The sequence below is a fragment of the Cydia amplana genome, chromosome 22, assembly GCF_948474715.1.
Source record: "Cydia amplana chromosome 22, ilCydAmpl1.1, whole genome shotgun sequence".
NCBI classification, from domain to species: domain Eukaryota; kingdom Metazoa; phylum Arthropoda; class Insecta; order Lepidoptera; family Tortricidae; genus Cydia; species Cydia amplana.
This window is the reverse complement of record NC_086090.1, coordinates 498,915-523,124: the sequence shown is the minus strand read 5'-3', so window position 1 is coordinate 523,124 and position 24,210 is coordinate 498,915. Positions and strand designations below refer to the sequence as shown.

The 24,210-nt window shown below is 36.9% G+C and overlaps 1 protein-coding gene across 2 annotated transcripts in view; it reads right to left on the bottom strand.

Annotated features, from left to right (window-relative positions):
- Positions 1–20,576, bottom strand: part of LOC134658376 (zinc finger protein rotund-like) — a 202,046-nt gene extending 181,470 nt beyond the window's left edge. For both annotated transcript variants that reach the window (XM_063514046.1, XM_063514047.1), the window contains exon 1: positions 20,184–20,576. In XM_063514046.1, coding sequence (XP_063370116.1) covers positions 20,184–20,348 — 165 coding nt within the window. In that variant the 5' untranslated portion in view covers positions 20,349–20,576. The remainder of the gene's footprint in view (positions 1–20,183) is intronic.
- Between the last annotated feature and the right edge of the window lie 3,634 nt (positions 20,577–24,210).

The window sequence follows — 24,210 nt, the reverse complement described above, 5'->3', positions numbered from 1 at the left end:
TCTGCCCGACTCTGCCCATCCGTAGAGTTCTATTAACAAATGCTGGTACAGTCCTCAACTTGCTAATACGAGTAAGTACTTACTCTCCTTGTATCCGCGAAACAAAATCCCATTGGAGTTACGACGTTTCCGATCGGACGGGTCGTAAGCTGTCAGGAGGATGGTGACGGTTTTACGATACTAACGAGCCTTGGGAACCGGTAGACAGGGATGTGAGATTTTGACGGGCTTTTATTGTCTGGAGAGAGTTTTATTTATTTACTGTAATCGAGGGCGGAATAATTATATTGAGCCGATCTCAAAAAGGAGGATGCCTGGCGACCTAGCCAAGGTGACGTTCACTATCGCTTCGCCATCGAATCGCTTTGTGTATGTCTGTCACTCTTCCATATTAGTGCGACAGTGACATTTGCTTTTCGTTCGCTACGGAGCGATAGCGATTGGCATGTTGGCTCCGGGGCCAGGTTCTCATTTCGTAAAGTCCAAAGATGTTTTTGAGACAACTGCATTGATTTGCATGTAGGTAATTTGTTTGAAGATTTAATATAAAATAAAAAGTACCTAAACGAAACACGAGTTTTAAAAGCAAACTTTGGTTAATAGTGTTATTTGCCATTATACCAAAAAAATATTTGATGTCGAAATCAAAAAGGCCACTCAGCACTGCGGAACAGAATTTGACAGGCAATCTTGTAGGTACATTGTAGATCCGTGATTGTATAGCTGTGGCAGATGGTTATGATATGATTTAAAGCAAGTGTCCAGTATTGCCTGCCTGTGTCCGACCAGGGGGCGGCGTCCATAAACTTGGGGTATAAAAACATTGTTTACGACGCGTAAAACGAAGGCTCATTATAAATAACTTACGTGTGATACCTTCGATAGTTTACTTTGTGATTTGGATGGTTAGCAAAGAATTATCACTTTGAATTTAAACTGACACAAGTCATTACCTATTGTCTTTTGACTAAAGGGGCCTACTAATTAACAGTCCGCCGGACGATATCGGCCTGTCAGTTGTTCGGAGCTGTCAACTTTTTGTTCTAACTGACAGGCTGATGTCGTCAGGCGGACTGATAATCAGTGGGCCTGTAATGTAATGTGAACATGTACTCATCACTATGAGTGCTTGAAAATAGGCACCATTACCTAATACGTTTTACAGGTTTTATGAATAAAAATACATAAACGTAATCTCAATATTCTCCAACATTCTCTCGATATGAGAATCACCCACGTAATGAAAACGATTGAATATGTACGATATTGATCCAGCTTGAAAAATCACAAAACTGTGACGTATTCTGATCTTGTAAAGAGATTTATATACAGTGTGTTTTCTTATTTAATTTATATTTGGTTTTAGAACCATGTCACTGTAAATATATCAGTTTGAATTCATTACCATAGTAGTCTAAAAAACAGCCTCATCTTACCAAGACCTATTCGTGTAAATGTTGTGCTTCGTTTTAACAAGATGTTTCTGTGATTAGCGTGACCATTAAATGAACAATACCGACTATAATATAGTAAAAATATTAATCAATCAAAATATAAATATTATCCTATTGCTAAATAATTACCATATTCGATGAGGCAATATACGGCAAAGTTATTTATATGAATCGCGTGATTGAGTTCAGTTTCTGTATTAGATTACAAAAATGGAAGCGATTGTTTATAATTCCAGTCATTAACAGATCTTATTACAATACTATATTTGATTTATGTTATTATGATATTTACAAATCAAATGCGTTCTTTTTAATCAACTGTTGCACGCAGATAATAAAGTAAACCTTATAAATACCTGTTCATTATCACCCCAAATCGCTGAAAATACTGCTCATACTCCGTTTCCCTCCAAAACTATGAAACAAAACACGCACGACAGTCACAACATAACCTAGAGCAGTGAAAACACGCAATTATCACTCAGAAAACCACAATTTCAAGCAAAAACAATGCTTTTCAAGCCAAATCGGGCACAAGACGGGCCTCGGCAGCGGGACGCAAGCAAATTAAGTCGATACGATAATTAAAACCCTCGCACACACACAAAGAACCGACATAAAAATGGTCCAGCGAAAAAAAAGTATAGGTTTAAAATTTGCCCGGTATAAATTTGTGTTTTTTTCCCCAGACTACTTATGTATGGGGACATGCGCAGTAAAGGGTTAAGGAATCCAACCCTGCTGAATTAAAAAGCGACTTTCCTCTTTTAAACACCGTGCTTATAATACTTTTTAATTTAGCAGGTTTTTAGTAATAAAAAAGTACTAGAATAATCCGTGGCGCTGCGATAGCTGTCAATACAGAAACCGTGTTTACATCGATGTGGTTTTTCTCTCGATTCCAAATTCGAAATTTAAATGTACAAGATGGTTTTGTGCATGTTTTTTGAATGAACTTTCAATTGGTATCAGTGTAAACGGTTTTTCAAGCTGTGTCAAAACGTAACCTATATTGGATGTTTGTGTTTTTACTTGTGTGTTACAATGATTTTATTGTGTTTTATCGTGTGTCAGACTGCCCAGTTTGAGTTACTTTAATATGATATTTGCAACATGGTACCGCCAAAGAAACAATTGACTGTTTATAATCTGATGGGCATTTATAGAAAGAAGTGAACCATTTACTTTTTTTTAAACGCCCCACAACAGTTATTTTCTACGCTGAATCACGAAGTCTTAAATTTACGGTTTTGTACCGCATTTTCACGCATATTTTTTGTATGGACCGTCACAAAACTGACACAATTTTGTATGGAAAACTTTATTCTTTTTTTTTATTCCATAGCTCTCGTAATTCTGAGCCTAAATAAGCCAAATAAAAGTTTATCATAAAACTTATACAGATATAGCTGGTCAACCAAATCTTGTCAGTAAAAAAAGGCGCGAATTTCAAATTTTCTATGAGACGATATCCCTTTGCGCCTACATTTTGCAAATTTGCCGCCTTTTTCTACTGTCAAGATCTAGTTGACCAAGTATACCTAAGCTAGAAAGAAAATATTTTTTAAGTAGTATAAGACTATTTAACAACGATTGAATATTTAATGTGCAGTAGTTTTTAGGTATATTTTACAATTTACAAACTATTTTATTATAGACATTTTAATTTTGTATTTTAAATATTAAAATCTTATGAAATTGCTTTTTTTTCGATCAAATTAATCGTTTATTTTATTAAATGATATTTCAGGTTATTATTTAAGGAAGTAAGTCATTAAACCAGTCGTTATACTAGGAAGTCTTAATTAAATATTAAAAAGTGTGTTTATTTTGCATTTTGCGCGTTTACAAAGTGTTTTTAATGAAGATTATTTTTTTCTTGACTTTGCAAACTTTAGATTTAAAATTGTGTACTCTTGATAAACAAACACCTATACAACTCACAAGACACTTCTTACAAGCTTTCCACAGCACCATCTATCGGAAGGTGGCTGCAACGGTTTTTTACCAAGCCTTTTTCAGGCTTGGACTAGGGGTGAAAAACTGGAAGAGGGCGTTAGACGGGCTCGCGGCTAGAGTGGGGGCGCGCTAAATTAGCTTACAACTTGTGACATAAGTTTGTGGATAAATAGTGTTTGTTGTAAAAAAAAACTTTTAGTTTGTAAATAAATAAAAAAAAACTATTGAATTTATAATGACGGAAGTCACTTTAAATGTGATAAATAATTTCAAGGTTTTTCTCAAGCAGTTTTCAACAATCTCTTTTGATAATAGTGGATAATTTTGCCCGTGTCTAATACATTTCATTTTTAGATTTTGTTGTAAGATCAAATTATGTAAATTACTTTTTGTGAAAATATTTTAATTTGTGTTATTTCTTTAGACTTAAAACTTCAAATCGCCAGTTTTGTCGTTCCTTTTCTTCGTCTGACAGCGAACAATCAATCAATCGTTTATTTGCCAGAATAGAGCAATTATAAACCAATGTACACAAAAGTCACAAAAAGTCACCATTCCGTACTAATTATGAACGGTAGGTCTTTGACTCGGCCATCTTTAGGGCATGATAATAATACCCTGATTATTTAATTGTCAGTGGTGGAAAACTGGTTCATAAACCTATCCATAAATCATTGAAGTATTTAAGTACCTATGCATATATACAATCAAAAGTATGTACAGTCGACGTCAAAGAGATCTTTACGACTAACGTTACAAAAAATTATTTACACGACTTTATTGTCATAGCATTTAGGTCGTGTAAACATTTTTTTGTTACTTTGGCTGTAAATTTCTCTTTGACGTCGACTGTACATATATACTAATAAGATGTGTAAACGTAGTCAACATTTTCCTCTCTGATGGATATTGACATTATTTGCCCTGTTAGCACCGCTACTAACCCGGGGTTAACCGGTTAAACCGGTTACTCAGTGTCAAATGGTACTGGTAACCATGGTAACTCCAGATTTAACCGGTTAACCCCGGGTTAGTGGGATGCTATGTTAGTGCGGGTCAAATCTTGGGAGCAAAATTTGACCCACTTCCCGATTTCCGATTGAGCTGAAATTTTGCATACATAATGCCAATCGGATGACAATGCAATATTATGATGACATGGAGCTAATGTGATGATTGAATGGGGTTGGCAACTGTCAAAGGTTTGCATAGATGACGCCATTATAGCTTGCCCCTTATTCTATGAGATTTGGCTTAACGGGCTGGCATCCAGGCCATTAAAAAAAAAACATTTCAATTCTAGGGATTGACAGGACAAGCTATGATGGTGCCATCTGACCTTAAATACAAATACTTCGACCGGCCAACCCCATTGTCTTATTTATTTATTTATTTATGTTAAGGCGAACCAACAGCTACAAACTTTCAATAGATAATAAGATTAAAACAGGAAGCCAATTACAGGAACTCACAGGTAGTTACAAAGTATTAAATTTTAAACTAATACTAGCACCTACGCACACACACATGCGTACAAAAAGAGAGGGGAAAAAAAGAGAAAAAAAAATCATAATTGAAAATGGCAATAGAAGCCTTACAATAGATCCTAAGTTTAATAAGTTTAATACTTGATGAGACAGTACCCAACATCAGACAGCCATTAACTGAGCTTTTTTAAGTAGATTCCAATAAATCCAGCATCTCATTAACCTAAACCCTCGGATTGAGCCACACGACAGTGATCCATCCATCGTTCTGCTACGCCTACGCTAAATAATGGTAACAAATAGGTCAGTGAGGTATCCCTCAACTTGTATCCAAATAAATATAGTACTACTCGAGTCCTTTGAGTTCTCTAAGACTCGACCCGGTTTTTCAGACTATTTATTAAGTCGAAACCGAAACTCGAGTTCTTTTCAACTAGTTAGAGACTGGACCACAGAATAAATAATAGTACTAAGTACAGAAGACTCGCTCTCTAACAAAACGCGTCTGTTACGATCAGCACAGATATGGCCGCTAGGTGGCGACAGCGTCACGCGCGGCTTATGGCTTTCCCCAAAATTGGGGCCGGAACGGATGTACTTTTAGCTACCTGTAGCAAAGCGACGAAATCGCGGAGTGAGACACGCCTGACTGGACTCTGTTGTGCCTACAGACTTGAGTATTTATAAAGGAATCTTTTTTTTTTTCAAAGAGAAGTGTCCCAAAATTACGAAACATTTTTCGATTTTCCGTTCCGTTATCGTGACCTAAAGTCTATGAAAATCGGTAATGGAACGGAGATATTAGGACACTTTTTACTTATTAGGATGAAAAGAGCTCGTGATGAGTAGAAAAAACATGATAATATAATATTAAAAAAAATGATAATGAAATCTAATAAAATATGAAAAATTATGGTTTCCTACTTGACAGGCACCACCTATAGTTCGTTTTTTTTAGCATTAGAAATAAGGTAAACAATCTTGATGTGTCTTTTAATGGTAAAACACATTTTAAAAATAAGTTACGGCAAATATGTAACAATTATGAATCTAATACGATCATTTATATTCTTCTGCTTTCATAAGTAATAGTTTTTGATTTTTAAAAAGCGTTTTTCAATTAAAAGACATGTCAAGATCGCTTACCTTCTTGCAAGTTCTTTCTAATGCTAAAAAAAACGAACTATACTGTAGGAATCAGGCCAACTATATGAAAGGCAAACCTTATTTATTCTTTCATATTCTATACCTGTACAGTTCATTAATATATTGTGTATAATTAACCTGAATTTGTAAAGATGAATAAATATGTTATATGTTTTTATATTTAAATAAAATACCGATATACGATCCGACCGCCCACTGTATGATCCGACCGGACCGATACATGTTCGGTCGGTTGTTTTAACTCAGTGACATGTACTTATGTCGTGATGTTGTATCCCTATTTTTTATTGAATCCGTTTCTGTAAACTGTGTTTCATGTTTCTTTATTTTAGTATGTTACCTTCCGTGATTATTTCTCACTTGACGGTCTCATCGGAAGATCAGCGCTGGAAGTCGCCAGCAACATACTGAGATGGGGCCATTTCGTGACACTTTATTTTCACTATGTTCTTTTTGTGTAATTATGTGTATCGTCTGTGTGTTTACGAATAAAAAACTATTCTATTTTATTCTATTCTTTAACGTATCACCAAACGGCCTAAAATTATCCCAAAGTAAACCGGATTTAGAAAACTGCGTTTTTCCGGCCCGCAAAGAATTCGCCGTTTTCCCAAAACATTCGGTTTATATTTGCGACGTTCTCGACGTTTAACGATGCGTCAGCCGTGACTCTGTGATCAGCAGCGGGCTTTTCTTTTACAACACACACACAATGTATTGTAAAAATAGAAACAATGTAAGCAGTTACATTGGATATTTGACTACTAGTCAAATCAGTTTCTTTTTTCGAACTGTCAAAACGATTTTGCTATTATTGAATTTGTATGAAACACTAGCATGTGACGTCACGATCAAATTAGGTACCTACTGTTTATAGTTTTATACGGATTTTAAAATAGAAATTGTATTTAAAAATAACTGCTGTCCACTTTTCTCTATTATCTCTATTATTCTTCGGGTGCTTTATTTCTTGCATGGTGTAAAATAATTTATTTTATATACAGTCTATTAATACCCTATATCTACTTACACATAGACAAGTCAGCCATATTATGGGTTCATCGCTCAGGGTGATCAGAGCGCCTACCGCGAACCACGTTCGACGTGTTGCCTCTCTGTCGCACTTGTAAATTCGTACGTAAGTGTGACAGGGAGGTAACACATCGAACGTGGTTCGCGGTAGGCCCTCTGGTCTTAAGATAAGGCAGTATTGAATTATGTGCTGGATGGTTTGAGCGACCACTTCCTAAAAACTATCCAGCGGGCTCAGCACGGTTCCATTTTTATCGACTATCACTATGCCCGTCACTTTCGCACTTACATACTTGTTAGAACGTGACAGGCATGGTGATAAACGATAAAAATGCTACCGTGCTACTAGGGCTGGAGGGGCGGATAGGACGCAAGCGGGGTAAAGGAAAACCTAGACGTAGCTTTTTAGAACAAGTGAAAGAAAAAGTAGGGGTCGTGTCGTATCAAAAAGTCAATGTACGAGGCAGGTAAAGATCACTCTTTTTAAGACCTATTGTCAGAGTTTCTACATGTGGAGCCTGTGGGTGAGGCATTCTATTAGTACCCTCAATACACTGAGGGTACAATACAATAATGCATTTCCCAGGTAGCATTTATACGTCATTATGACGTCCGTTTACGGTACTGCTCGACGTAAGAGACGTCATTTCTTGACGTCGGGGGGTCCCAGCAGATGACGTCAATTTGTCACAGCCTCAAGACGTCAGTTTACAGACGTAAGACTGACGTCATATACTGACTTCATAGGGACGTTACTGGGTCGTACATATTAGGGCAGCCACTGACGTTGGAGTGACGTCATATACTGAATTCATAGGGACGTTACTGGGCCGTACCTATTAGGGCAGCCAAGAAATTGGAGTAACGCGCTCTGCTGTCGAATCCTAGGACCGAATAGCCAACTATCCGGTTCGAAGGACCATGTATGAGGTTCAAAAATAACACTGTATAAAACTACCACTTTATTTACTATTTACACTACTGTACACTGTACAACACTCACTAATGCTTTTGAATTGACGACCTATTGTTCCTCGAACCTTATATATAAGCCCGGAAAAATCTTAACACCGCGTTGTAGAACAGACGCGTTGGGAACAAAGCGCCATCTCTTGACTTATTTGTTAATTAATTTTCTATAACAACAAAATTTTACATTTGCTAAATTGTGAATTTTAATGCAAAATATTACAAACATGTTATTCCAAATAATTTTACAAATATTTTAGAGTTAATTGCCAACAAAAATAACCATAATCTATAAATGAATTATGTGAAAGGTACGTCCTGATAGTGACTCCAAATAGACGTCACTGAAACGTCATGTTTGTGACCAAAAATGTACATCCTGATAGTGACCCCAAATAGACGTCAGTGAAACGTCAACTTTGTGACTAAAATGGTACGTCCTGATAGTAACCCCAAATAGACGTCAGTGAAACGTCGTATTTGTGACCAAAAAGGTACGTCCTGATAGTGACCCCAAATACACGTAAGTGAAACGTCAACTTTGTGACTAAAATAGTACGTCCTGATAGTGACCCCAAATAGACGTCAGTGATACGTCGTATTTGTGAACAAAAAGGTACGTCCTGATAGTGACCCCAAATAGACGTCACTGAAACGTCTTGTTTGTGACCAAAAAGGTACGTCCTGATAGTGACCCCTAATAGACGTCAGTGAAACGTCAACTTTGTGACTAAAATAGTACGTCCTGATAGTGACCCTAAATAGACGTCATTAAAACGTCAATTTTGTGACAAAAAGGTACGTCCTGATAGTGACCCCAAATGGACGTCAGTAAAACGTCTATTCTCGACGAATAAATGACCGACCTTATTATGACCTATAAATGACGTCGCCTGTGCGTCGCTGACGTCAGTTTGCTACCTGGGTTAGGATGCTGATGGGGCTGCCGCGCTACTGCAGTGCTTCTGGTATGTTCGCGGAGGCTAGGACAGACGGCTTTCACGCCATTATGCGTAAACGTGCGGCATCCCTGATGCGACGCGTGTGCGCCGGCCCCAACAGCCTCCTACGTGTGGTGGCCAGCAGGCTGGATTGCCCGTTCCAGCACCACTGGATGAAATTACATGTCCGGTGACAGCAGGCAATCTAGACTGCGTAGTTGTAAGTTATGTTTAGTTATTAGTTTGTGTTTTAGTCGTAAGTAATACTAACATTATTTTTTATGGCTTTGTTTTGTTTTGATTTTTGTTACTAACCAATGATATGGACAATATTATGTGTCTGAAATAAAAAAAATCAATTCAATTCAATTCAAAGAGCTGGCGCAAGATAGGGAATGCTGGAAGATACTCCACCGACAAGAGAATAACTCTTAAATTTGAAGAAGAAGGTTTAGGCATCCGCACCGCAGCCTCAGGCTAGAATTTTAACTAGAATCATTTTATTAGATACCTATTAGGTGTATGGGTGTAACTATTCCAAAGTCAACCGGATTTAGAAAAGAATTTCCGTCGTTTTCCCAAAACATTCGGTTTAGATTGGCGACGTTCGCGACGTCTAACGATGCGTCAGCGGTGACGCGCCGTGACGTCATTAATCAGGATCGCCACACACGGGGGCTGCTGCTGTGTGCCAGCGTGGGGTAGCGGGCTTTTCTTTTGCCTAGTACAGGCAATGGCGGAATGTTTATATGTTTGTATAAGTACTCGAGTACCAATATTAGCACGAGAGGTTAAACAACAACTTCGACCCGTTATAAAACAAATAACTATTAAAATACTAATTAGAAAAAAAAAAATATCACTTAAGGTGACAGTCCATTTCCAACTGCAGCTGCACTAGGTACTGTTCATTTTACTATGGAAATTGACAGTAACACCGACGCGTTCAGTACCAGTAGTGCAGCTGCGGCCAGAAATGGAATGTTATTACCCTTATGTACTACTTTAACTTTTTATTTCTTTTATTTATTATTTAAATGATCCTAAAATAGTATAACCATCTCATTTCCTAATTGAACACACCTAAACTGAGATATTTTATAAAACTATCATGTGACGATTTTTACGACGTATCAATGTTTATAATGGGGTTTCTATCTTTCATCGCCTATGAACTAATAATCGTTTATAGTTATCCTTTATTAATCCTTTGTATTTTTATGATCGTTTGTCACACACCAATTGATACTTATTTTCTCCTACACGAGACGTGTCATCACTTCTGTACAACTTTTACCTACTTTTTTTTTTTAATTTATAAACATAATACCAGGTATGTTTCTTTCGATTTTTATTACGCCGTTTTTTATAAGGCCTAGTCAAGATATCAATCGTTTACGCCGTAGCGAGCGACACGCTAATCTCTCTCTACCACTCTTCCATATTACATGTGTATGTAATATTGGCATTAGTGCTTCGTTCGCTACGGTGCAAACGATTGCCATCTTGGCTACGCACCCAGGATAGGTAAGTGTGCCTGGCCTTCACACATTTATTACGGTTTATTGTGAGTTCATAAATATGCCATTAAACGCAAATAGCAAAAGTAGCAAATGTATGAAATGGCTATCTGAGCGCCTACCGCGAACCACGTTTGACGTGTTGCCTCTCTGTCGCACTTGTAATTTCGTACGTAAGTGTGACAGGGAGGTAACACGTCGAACGTGGTTCGCGGTAAGCCCTCTGATTCTGTACAATACTTTGATCGGTCAACCCCATTGTATGGACATCAGATTTTTAATGGCATTTCAGAGCTGCTGCTATAGCAAAAGTTGATCATAGAAATGAGTAGGTACAGTCACTTGCATAATTATATCATGGATCACCTAAAATAAATCACCCGTATTGGAAAACCACTGCGGGGCAAAGGTACTTTCTTCCGCCACTCATCACGGTTTGGTAAATGCTCCCGCCAGTCGCTGCAAAATGCGTCATGGTCGTCCCGCCATCTCTTTTTTGTCGCGGAAGAAATAGGAGGCATTTGCCCAGCAGTGGGACACACAATAGGTTATTTATAAATAAAGTGTATGTGTGTCAGCTTCGACGCACTGGAGTTCACTCCTTACGAACCTTTATTGAATAAATCAAATGTTTCCATTCAGCCGTTGCTAGGGGAGGCGCAAGATAAGTTGCGCACGAAACAACGTAACGTAACGCAACTTTGATTTTACTCCTCACTCTTCCTCGTAAATGTTCATACCCCGGGCTTAATATGAAAATCGATTCTTAAGGAGTCAACTCCAAAAACCAATGTCACATACCCGGTTGCGAGCGTCTCTAACTAAGCACATCAAGATAAACGCTGGGAATGATTTGACAGATCACCGCGCGGGGCGGAACATGGCCGCCCCGATAAATTGTCTTTCCTTAAAAATGGCGACAGATGATTAACGAGTATTTGTTTCTGGTGGGATAATCAAGGGAAAAAGCATAGCTTTAGCGTTGGGAGGTTTCTTCTCTAGCCTCTACCTGACTCAGAGAGCTAAAAAAAGGTATTTCGTTCCAAAATAATTTGAATCTTTATCTGACAAATCAAAATTGTATTTGTCTTGGCAAGTTTTGATGTCTGGCCGGCTAGAGACTAGATCAGGTAAAACGTTAGTGTGACTGAACATATCTCCTCGCTTTACTCGTTGTCGTAACCAAACGATCTCGTCCATGAAATAATATGACATAGATGACCGCAATTAGATTAATTGTCTTTCCTTAAAGTTGGTGTATTGGCGGCACAGATCAGGGATGTTGCGGATGCCGATTTTTTGACCTCCGCGGATGCGGATGGGGATGCGGATTTTTCAAAGCTCACATCTGCGGATGCGGATGTCAAGATAGGTACATAAAAAACGTCAAATATTACATTTTAGTCATTTTTATTTCAAAAAACCGGCCAAGTGCGAGTCGGACTCGCGTTCCAAGGGTTCCGTATATTAAGTCCCACTCACGCTTGACTGCTCATTTCCAATAGGTTTTTTTGGCTAATGACTAAATTACCTAGCAGTCTAGCTATTGTGTGCCCTTACAGGGTGTCATGTACCTACCGCTTTATACTTGTAACACCTTACTGTATTATGAACATGGCTACAATGAAATAAAGAATAAAGAATAGCACTTACGCCGATGCTAAGACGTTCCCGTACCGACCTGTTCCACATCCGCATCCGCATTAAACTCCGCATCGATTTTATGCGGATGCGGATGCAGATGCGGATGTTGAAAATAATGCGGAAGTTCCGCGGTTGCGGATGCGGATGCGGATATTCGCAACATCCCTGACTCTAAAGTTCTAAACCCCTGTAAAATTGTCTACATGAGGTTAAATGTCGATTGTCTGATCACAAAAAAATTAGTACTATCGCTCGTTGTCATAACGATGACTAATAAAATGTTTCATATGTCATAGAAGTCATATATAGATGACCGCAGGGGCGAAGCCTAGCTGCCCCGATAAATTAACTACTTTTTTATTAAATTGTACAACGGGACTTTCGCGTATCTAAGTTTTAAGATTTACCTCCGATATAAGTCACGTTGTACAATTTAATACCTAATGTGTAAAAATCGTGAAAGTTTAAATCAGTGTTAATTAACTACTTATCCCAAAAAATTTAAATTGTAATAGGTACAATTAAATTAATTAAGTATGTATTTTTATATTAACATTTCATACAACAAAAACTATTTAGTACCAGTTAAAAATAGATATTTACCTAATAAATATTCATGCCTAGTTTCTTGTATTTTAACCCTTTATAGGCTCAAAAAATCATCTTTCTGTATTTTTTTCTTGTACAGAATTTTTAGGACTACTTATAGATTGGCGATGAGGCTTGAATGGAGGATTTTTTCAGTCTTGCCCGTTAAAGCGTTGCATGTCGTTTTATAATGAGAGCGTAACAATTGTATGGGAGTGGCTAAAAAGCAACGGGTTTGTGACTCTTAAAACGCGTGTTTAAATATTTTTGAGCACCTTGGCCGCTCCGATATATCTGACACACCGCAATCTGATTCCTCCCTCCGTGATGCGAGATATAAATCGTGCAAGATGACGGACTCGGCAAAAAACCGCCGAAACGGTCTTTAACGTCCCTTGAGGGATGATTTGGTTTTCATTTCGGGAGGTCAACGTATTGATTGGCTTGGATATGTTTGGTAAAAGACTGGGTAAAATACTGGATACTTACGACTAGGTAAAGCATTCTGGATTTGGAAACGCGTGTATTTTTTACTAGCTTTTGTTCCTGACTGTCCATTGTCGACATAGTTAACTACTGTCTATTATTATATTAATTATGAAATATCTATGATGTACATCTGTACATCATACATCATAGATAGATTATTAGATTAGAGATTCTGTATCTACAGATACATATATGTACTTATGACTTATGACTTTAACCCATGTTCATTCACTGATATGTGTTAAAATTGTTCAATATCAAACGGCTCTTATTATTAAAACAAACCAATATTATAGGACATTATTGGTCTTATTAAACAAAGTAACTTTCGGCCCGATTCGAACTTCAGATACCTCAACTAATACGTCTAGATACGATATGGATTAGATATGTCAGTGTCACAAGTGACATTTATTCAAACAAAAACGTCATCTTAAGATTCGAATCAGGCCGTTAGCCCCACGTCCCACAGTAAGCCCAATAAGGGCCTTATTGCACCATTCACTAACCTGGAGTTACCATGGTTACCAGTACAATTTGTGACCGGGTTCACGGTTTAACCGGTTAACCCTGGGTTAGTGGGATGGTGCAAGTGGCACTTAGGCTTGTATATGGCTATTAGGCTTGCTTGTATTCTAGACCATTTTTTACGTAAGTAGACAATTTTCTTTGAACCTAACTCCGTCTTTTGTAGTCCACAAAGCGCCCGACATCTTACGTCCTCCCCTCGTATGGAGCAATTAATTTAAAAGACTAATGCAGCGTTTCAACTTCAACCGCACGCGCGGGGAGATAATGATATCTGGGGACGTCTTTATTTTACGAAGGACGTATTTTGAAGTCACACATAAAATAAAATATAATAAACTGAAATAAATGTCATATACTAAGAAAAAGTGGCCCAAGCCTCTAGTCTAGTCTAGTCTATAATTTATATAGTAGTGTGACAACAAATTAAAATATTTTCTGAAAATAATTTAATTTGTTCTAGTATGTAAAATATAATACTTTTATAAGACTACTAGCTTTTGCTCGCGACCTCGTCTGCGTGTCTGCGTTTTGTTGATTCCCCATATAAACTGCGACCCTCCTTTTCACCCCCTTAAAGGGTGATTTCTTAAATGAAAACTACCCTTCGTCCTTCCCCGAGCTTCAATCTATCTCTATACCAAATTTCAACTATTTTAGTGCGTCACACTGTCTCATTTCAAACATAGACAGAGAGAATTATACTATGTCCTTCCTCGGGACTCAAACAAAATCTATACCAAATTTAATCTAAATCGGTTCAGCGGTTTAAGCGTGAAGAGGTAACAGACAGACAGACTTCCTTTTATAATAGTAGTATGGAAGTATGGATTTGCTATTATTTCAACTGCAAAGGCTCAATATATATGTCCCTGTGGCAAATTTAAACTTACATTTTTACATCAAAATGATTTCATTTTGCTATCACTCGCCCTTGAGTTTCGCGCGTGCCAATAAGAGGGAAATTTGGAAATATTCGCGAGAATGGAAGTTTGAACTCGCCTCCCCATCATAGCACCCATTCCATCCGCACAGCCACCCATTCATCCTCCATGAATGAGCCAACAGGTGGATCAAAAGTTAACTAGATGATTACCCACGTACCATAAACGTGCCGACCGCAGCCTCCGAAGATTAAAAAATAAGATAAAAAAGTAAAAAGCGCGCCACGCCAAACCATAGAGAAACGGGCGATCGTGCGTGACAGTAGAAGAATAAATCAAACAGGTTGTTTTTTTTTTAACTTTTTTTTAATCTTTGTTAATGGTCAGCACGGGGACGGATGTTTGATAACCGTACCTAGATTGATAGTGAATGAATTTTACGTTGCACTTGAGATTTTAAATTTTTTGTCAGGCCGGGCGCCATTGTGTAGTACCGCTAAAGCAATCTCGGATTATGACGAATCGATTAAAATTGTTCGTGAAAAGCTGTGAGAAGTAATCGATCACTTAATTATCTGTAAATTGAAATATCTAGGGCTTTTTTAGAAATTACAAGACTAAAACTTACGTTTGTTGAGTTGCGAATCAATTGAACTAATCGGTTTCAATTGAATGTTATATTCGCAATAAGAAATAAACTTACGACCGAGTCGAGGTCGAGGTCTTCTCCGAGACCACGGGGACAACGCCGTCCTCGAAACGTCGGAGGTAAATCTTAAAACTTAGATACGCGATAAGTCCCGTTGTACAATTTAATAATGTGTAAAAATCGTGAAAGTTTAAATCAGTGTTAAGAAAATAACTCTTACAAATTACAAGGTATATAGAAACTTAAAAAGTACAGAAGGGCTCGAAATTTGAAAAAAAATAATTAACAATAATTATTTATTTCAAAAGGGGCAACGTTGTTGTTTAACCTCTCATGCTAATATTGATAGGTAGGTAGGTACAGTCGTCATCAGATATATCGGAGCGACCAAGATGTTCACAATTATCTGAACAAGCACTCTAACGCTTTGACAATAGAGGCGTGCTCAGATATTTGTGATGTGAGCACCTTGGCCGCTCCGATATATATCAGATCCATGTACCCGAGTAAACGAAAGAGCCCAAAATTGCCAACACGAGGAAACACTTCAAAAGCATCAAATTACTTTTGTCACTGACCAGCTGCTGGTGTGAAAAGTAAAAATCACCATACCAAGTATGTAACTCGACATACTTACATCTACATTGGAAACTCGATACCACGGATTTCAAGGGAAACACGTAAAACATGTTAAAAAGTGTTATGGAGGTTCAGTTCAAGTAATCGATGTTGCACCCACGTTGCGCCCACTGCTGAGCATAGGCTCTTCTTGTACACCACTTATCCCGGTCCTGGGCCATTCTCATCCAGAAGTGACCCGCAATCTTCCGAATGTCGTCCACCCAACGATCTAAATTCTAAACGGACGCCAGGCGCTTCTTTCATCCGAAAGCGGCTACCAATATGTTTACATCCTGGTCCACCTGCCATCACTCTGCTTGGCAACATGTCCCGCCCTATTCTTTTTGCCTTACAATAGGTAGATAGAATACTCTTTATTGGCAAACCACAGAAAAAGAATAAAAAGAAAAGAACAATTCTGTGCCTCCAGTGTAAAAGGGTTTAACTCGAGTTTATACAAATTACAAATTTTGCTACTAAAAGGTTTATTTCACGAAACTACATCTTTTGTGCTGACCCCACTGCCCTACAACTTCTAGTTTCTGAGATATCGATTGTGCAAAAGGGTTAAAGTTTGTCAAAAATCTGAACCATTATGTTCAAAACGATTTATTTTTATATTATCTCGTTTAAAAAATTGGTTTTTAAGAATCGTGTTGCGAACGATGGTTAAAGTAAAATTTAATGTTAGTGAATAAACCAGGGCTCGGAACCGGTATTTTTAAAAACCCCGAAATAGCCCAATAGTTTGAATTATTTTATGCTCTTTACATAGGACTGAATCATGTATTTAAGTAACAACTTCGTATTATTAGATTTTCCCATTAAAAATGAAATAATAGGCCAAAGAACGAAAAAGAACGTAATAATACCGGTATTTTTGTATGGACCAAATACCGGTTTCCGACCCCTGGAATAAACTACATTTCAAGAAACATTAGGTGTAAAGAAATCAAAATTCACTTAGATCTATTTCAACTACCGGGTTTAGTTCGTGAATAACGGTAAAACTTAAGTTTTCATTATTATTCACAAACAATTTAAACGATGTCATGATGTGTAAAGGGGTATAAAATAATTTACTTTGACCGTTTTTCACCATCTAGTTTCACTAAATTGAGTTAATGATTATGGTTAATGTTCACTTAGATTCCTTTCCATATTAAATTTTTTAGTTGGTCAATGTGAAATAAAGTACTGCGAGATGGGTAAAGGAAAAAAAAAGAAAAGTTGATGTTTATTGAGATGAGCGAATTCAAATATCAAAAAGAAAGTCCTGTAGAAGAAAAGACATCTGGAAGATTGATTATGAAATAATCGGAGAACAAAATAAAAAAAAAACAAAGATGGGGAACAAAAACCAACAAGTGCAACAGCTAGCCTAGCCAAGGTGACAATCGCTACATATGGCTTCGACAACGAAATGCTTTTTTGTTTCTCTATCACTCTTCCTTATGCGACAGTGACATTAAATGCGAAATTTTGCGTATCGTTCGCTACGGAGTGTTAGCGATTGGCATGTTGTCTACGGGACCTGCCCTGTTGTACTGAACCATTAGCAATTTCAGCAGAGAATGAAAGAAATTAAGTCACTTTGAATAATTTTACGGTTTAGACTCACTTGTTTTAAGTCACTCGCGCGACATGTTTCGGAGAGCCTAGGTCTCCTTTCTCAAGCACTAACAGTGCGAGCAGCGTTCACGACGGCCGTGTATCGCGTACTGCGAAAGGAGACCTTGGCTCTCCGAAACATGTCGCGCAAGTGACTTAAAACAAGTGAGTCTAAACCGTAAAATTATTCAATGTTAGCATGTCTCACAACAGTTTAAATTCGAAAATTAAGTCACTCTTTAATTTCCTACATTGATATTATTCTTTTGGTTTGTTTTTTACCATCATTCTAAAATAAACAATATTTAGTTCCCAAAATGGTTTCTTTACACAATACAAAAGTTCAAAAAGATTTTAGCAACACTAGAGAAAGTGCAGTTTTACCCTTTCACACATTCATTATTTTTGTGAAAAGGGATATAAGTTTTATTTCAAAGCCGATATTTCTGTTACTTTCACATAAGTCAGGTTAATTTAAATGACAAAATATAATTCATTTCTTCAACTATCTAAACTAAAAACAAAAACCTATTTTTTTAGAAAGAATGCAGAGAAAACACGGTTTGAAACGTTTTTTGGCCATACTGAAAAATTAAATTTTTTGAGTTTAACCCTTTTACACTGGAGGCACAGAATTGATTAAATGAAGAGTAAACAGGCGGTTACAATACTTAACCGATTTCGTCTAAGTATGAGTATTTGTACTTCCATCATCAGTTCCATCGAGATTATTAAGAGTAAGAACATCAAAAATTCAAAAGAAACCATCGTTCCACTGCATTTAACCAGGAACCTCAATCACAAATAATAAATGCAAATCAATGGTAATCCGCTCATTATTTGTTTCCCTGTATGGGATCATCCATTAATTACGTCACACGAATTTCTAGGTTTTTTTACCCCTCCCCCCCTCCTTGTCACACTTGGTCACATTTTGCAAACCCCCCTGGTGTGACCATTTTGGAGGCCCCCTGGTGTGACGTCACATTTTAGGCAATTTTGTTTTCAACGAAATCGACAATATTAACTCGGCATTATTTATTAATAATAAATATTTTTGATATATTATAAATATTAGTAATTTTATAACACAACGAAAGTTACATCCAAAATCTCATTATTTAACTGTACAGCGAATATAAAAATATAAATTAATTTTCGGTTACTGATGAAATTAAAGTGACATCACAATGTTTGTGCCTCCCCCCCCTCCCCCATGTCACAACATGTCACATTTTCTTGACCCCCTCCCTCCCCCTAAACGTGTGACGTAATTAATGGATGACCCCTAGCCATTGACAGTTGATAATGAACACTAGTAATAACTGTAATAAGTATGATTGTTTCAGAAATGATCCACGGTTGAATGGCGCAATGGCTACGCATCGAACGTATTAACTCTAATGAGAATCAATGTGGCCTTCCATAGACACGGGTCCTTATGCACATAGAGCATAAGGACCCTTTAGGCATGGAACGCCACAAATCAGCAGATCTTGACGCATGGCACTGCAATCGTGAGCCCGATTCAGAGTTGTCAGATTTTTTGGTTTTGCGCTGGTTTTGATACGACGTATAAAACCAGTGCATACGTTTGAAGAACACTCTACCGATTGGTTGGCTACAACAATATGTGGACCTAATGCTGTCTGTAATAAATAAATTCATTCATTCAATCGTTCATTACGGCTATTTTACTTTTGACGCTGCAGCTCGAAAGATCTGGTGCTCATCTTGAACCAGCACCTGAGGTTTTTGAACCCCATAACTGCTTGGTTGCCATTTAATAAATGAAAATATTAGCTTCCGGCCCTGCCGCCATCATGCAGTCGCTATTCGGGTCTCTATTGTTTCCCATAAAGTTTTAAGTCATAATGTGTTGTTTTTCTGCATTTTCTTTAGTCATAATTTGGTTTTTCTCAGAAACGCGTAACTTTTCAGGATTGCCATAAAACAAACATAACCTATGGGATAACATTACGAAAATCCTGAAAAGTTAACGGTTTCAGTATTATGACTAATGATAATCTGACAATCATTAGGACTTTCAATAATTATGTCAAAGGGTCGCTATTCGCCCCAGCTTTTGTTAATCTCACTCATGTGTATAATATTCTTCGACACCATTCGAACATGTTCACGTTCAAGGTTCACTGTCTGTTGAAGTACAAAGTTCATTGTTTCACGGCAATTTTTAGCTTATGTCTGTAAGTACATCGCTATTTAGAACACAGTTATTAAGAAGTCATTTCAGTATTACTTTCACGCTGTATTTTTTTTAATATTTATATTGTAATTTAATTTTTCTATCTTTCAAATTCCCGACTACCAAGACCAGAAAAGAAAATACAGGGTGGTACATCGTTTGTCAAATTAAAACGGCAAATAGGTTGAGTTTTGCTATCATCTCATGTCTAGAAAAAAATATTGCCTACAGTTTTTGTCACTACTGCGCACGAAATTTGAAATTCACGAAAAACTGTAGTAGAGCTGAAAAAAGTACGTTTTTTTTGTTGTAGGCACGAGAAGATAGCAAATAATTCAACTTATCTGCCATTTGAATTTGGCAAACGATGTACCAAACATCCTGTAGGTATATAACAAGAAACTAAAAACTTATTTTTAAAGAAAGAGTCTTACCTTAATAGGTGGGGCGTAATCGACCGCCATCATGCAGTCGCTATTGACCCCGGCTTCAGTCTTAATCATCGGCGGGCCATGGTGGTACATGCCCATCTGGTGGTGCATCCCCCCATCCCCCCTGTACCACGTGGTGTACATGTCCCAATCGCGACACTCACTCATATATACATCTTTTATCGACACCGTTCAAACATGTTCACGTTCAAGGCTCACTGTTTGTTCAAGGTCCATTGTTTCACTGCACTGTTTGTTCAAGGTCCATTGTTCGGTTCACGTTTGAAAGTTCATTGTTCACGGTTTCTAATTTCACTGTCTGTTTGAACGTTGTTCATTTTTTTATTGTTCATCATAAGTTATTTAACATTTTAGGTTGGAAAAGTGGCGTAAATTTTACAAATTGGAATTTAAATTAATTGTGAAGTCCGACATATTAGACACATATTGAAGTTTTAAAAAATAAACACATCAACATAAAAAAAAGATCTGACTCTAGCAAACTTAACAGTAAAGCACCAGTTTAAATATGAAAACGATTTATAACAATACCTAAATGTAACATTGCACTAGTTAAAAACTTTTTTCTCGTAGGTTTGTGCGTATGTTTGTTTGTCTTCTCGGCATCTGAAAATAAATAAAACCACAAATTAGAAATGTAACTTTCTGCTTAAATTATTTTCCATGTGACCATTCTGCACGTATAGGATAGGCCTCAACTCAGTGCTCAACAGTTCTATTTTTACAAGTCAATACAATTAGAACAAATTAAATTATTTTCAGAACATATTTTATATTGTTTTTATCTCAAGTCACAAACACTACTACCTATATAAATTATAAACTGAAATAAATGTCATATACTAAGAAAAAGTGACCAAGGCCTCCAGTGCCCCAGGCTGGAATCGAACCAGCGTCCTCTGCTATTGGTCACTTTTTCTTAGTATATTATGCCATATGACATTTATTTCAGAAGTCAATACAACATTTACAGTACCTAATATCATATTAACCTAAGATTTAGGACAAGACACGTGTTTATACCAAAATATAGTAAAGTTATGCTTTTCATATTCTTTAATTTACACTCCCAAAATTTAAATATTTTGAGTTTTATTAGTTACATTGGGCATTCACATATACAGGCTGTTTCCTGTAACAGGAGCAATAAATTAATCCGTAGGCTGTAGGTACCAGGTAGGTACTCCTCAAACTGACAAAAATTTGTTCAGCAACTATTAAAAATACTGTTTTCATTTTTATTACATTTTAAAGTTTATTCTAAGACGCAATGTATTGCAAATTTTGTTATGTTTAAAGCGTGACAAGCAACGTCAAACACACTGATATCAGCGTACAACATTGAAGGCATTGAAGGCAATATTTATTTTGTATGAAAAAGAGAAAGTCTAAAGAATTCATATTTTTTACAAGCTTTTATTTACTTTCACCTGACCGTTGTCTGTTTGTCGGTCTGTAATCAAATCTTGCAAGTTAAATTTGATCCACTTCCCGGTTTCCGATTGAGCTGAAATTTTGCATACATGTATAAATCGGATGACAATGAAATATTATGGTACCATAGAGCTGATCTGATGATAGAGACAGGAGGTGGCCATAGGAACTCTGTGATGAAACAACGCAACCTAATTGTGTTAGGGGCTTTTAGAATTGTGTCGATGAGTATTAGTTGTCTGTCGTAAGAAAAGTACAGTCAGCGAAAAAGCTTGTACCAAAAATGAAATTTTTCCCAAAAACTTTTTTTAAAGTTGTTGAAACATAAGTTTTATAGTTTGAGGAGTATAATATATGTTTTAATTATTTGCTCGTGTTACAGGCAACACTCGGTATGTGTTAAACCTAACTCTGACCACGCTAACTTTGCAGAAACTGCCAAGTTCTCACTTGTCTCCTCACTTGAAAATTTAAGTTCACGTTAACATATTTTTCTCCCTTCGCTCCGAGCGATATATTTGACCATAACTCTACATTCCACGCATTAAGACAATCAAACCTTCATACAGACCTTAACCACAAACATCTACATGCCCATAGAATTGCAAATGAGTCTATATATAGGTATATATCTCCTAGACGGGTCAATGAACGCAGACCACGCCCCTCCACCACGCCCCGCTCCGCCCACCCGGGATGACGTCACGGATCGTAAGATCATTGAGAATTGATGATATTTTGTTTGGGGTTTTGAGATATAAAATATTGTTATAACCTATATTTTGGCACGGATTACATCACTACATAGTATAAAACAAGGTCGCTTCCCGCTGTCTGTCTGTATGTATGATTAGACCTTTAAAACTACGCAACGGATTTTGATACGGTTTTTTATATAAGATTGAGTGATTCAAAAGGAAGGTTTATGTATAATTTGTTAACCCGTGCTAAGCCGGGCGGGTCGCTAGTTATCAATAGTATTGTGTGCTCCACGCATGTCGTGGTCCATATTGCGAAATATTGATGCGTAACAGCGAAATCTAAACGGTTTGAAATCTCGTGATAATATTACTGATAGTCTAAGCTACGAGTATACCAATAAAGTTTATTCCTACTTAACACGTTCACCGTCCCAATCTGAATTGTTAACCTTACGGTTTTGTAACCTTCGTTTTTTTAGCATTAGAAAGAAGGTAAGCAATCTTACCATGTCTTTTAATTGAAAAACGCTTTTTAAAAATCAGTAACTATTACTTACGAAAGCAGAAAAATATAAATGATCGTATTAGATTCATAATTATTACATATTTATTACGTGTTTTTCAATTAAAACACACATCAAGATTGTTTGACCTTTTTTCTAATGCTAAAAAAACGAACTATAAGGGTTGCCGCGACCCATACAGGGTGCTTCCTGTAACAGGAGCAATAAATTAAACTGTAGGCTGTATTCCACAAACTGACCAACATTTGTTCAGCAACTTTTGAAAATAACTCATGGTTTGATTTTTATTACACTTTAAAGTTTATTCTAAGACGCAATGTATTGCAAATTTTGTTATGTTTAAAGCGTGACAAGCAACGTCAAACACACTGATGTCAGCGTACATTGAAGGCAATATTTATTTTGTATGAAAAAGAGGAAGTCTAAAGGATTCATAATTTTTAAAAGTTGCTGAACAAATGTTGGTCAGTTTGAGGAGTACAGCCTTTAGTTTAATTTATTGCTCCTGTTACAGGAAGCACTCTGTATACGGGTCACGGACAGTGAACGTGTTAAAATATAATTATGAAATGAAATGAAATGAAATGAAATCACTTTATTGCCAAAACATGATAGGTTGATGGTACAAAAAGATATCAATACAAACAATACCTAAATTCTGGGTTAGGATGTACTAACTTATTCTAGGTTAAGTATTAACTTATTGTCTAATCTAATAGGTAATCAAATTTAGCAAGACATGTTGGCCGTGGGTACCAAAGCTCAGCATGTGCTAGACTGGCGTCCAGCGCTGGTTTTCAGTTTGGTCCCTTTTTGTTGAAGGTCTGACGGAGTACATGTTGATCTTTCCTGAGCCGTTACGCATTCTACTTATATTAGAAACAAAAGTAATGTAAAAATTATGAGTAATTATGAAATAGCAATAATCTAAAAAACTATGCATATTACAATATCACAGTCAAATGGTTAGCATGTCGTGTGATTCTAACTGCTTATGAGTGTCATCTGTTGATGTTACTGTGGTTGTGTGTATTAAGGTAGCTGGTGATGTACGTGATTTGGGAGTGTGTGTATGTATGTATGTATGTATATATATATATATATATATGTATCTCACTGTTTTTTTGTGTTTTTTTTATGTTTGCATTTGTAATTCAAGTAAGTGTTTTTTTACAAGGCTTTTAAACTTGACCAGAATCATTGGTTCTCGCAGTGGCGGAGGTAGGTCGTTCCAGATTTTTGCTGAGGCAAATTTAAAACAGTTAAACGATGCGGTTCTATGTCGGGGAGGTATTAACTTGTATTCTCTCGTACTTCTAAGAGGTCTTGTGCGGATATCCTTTACCCATT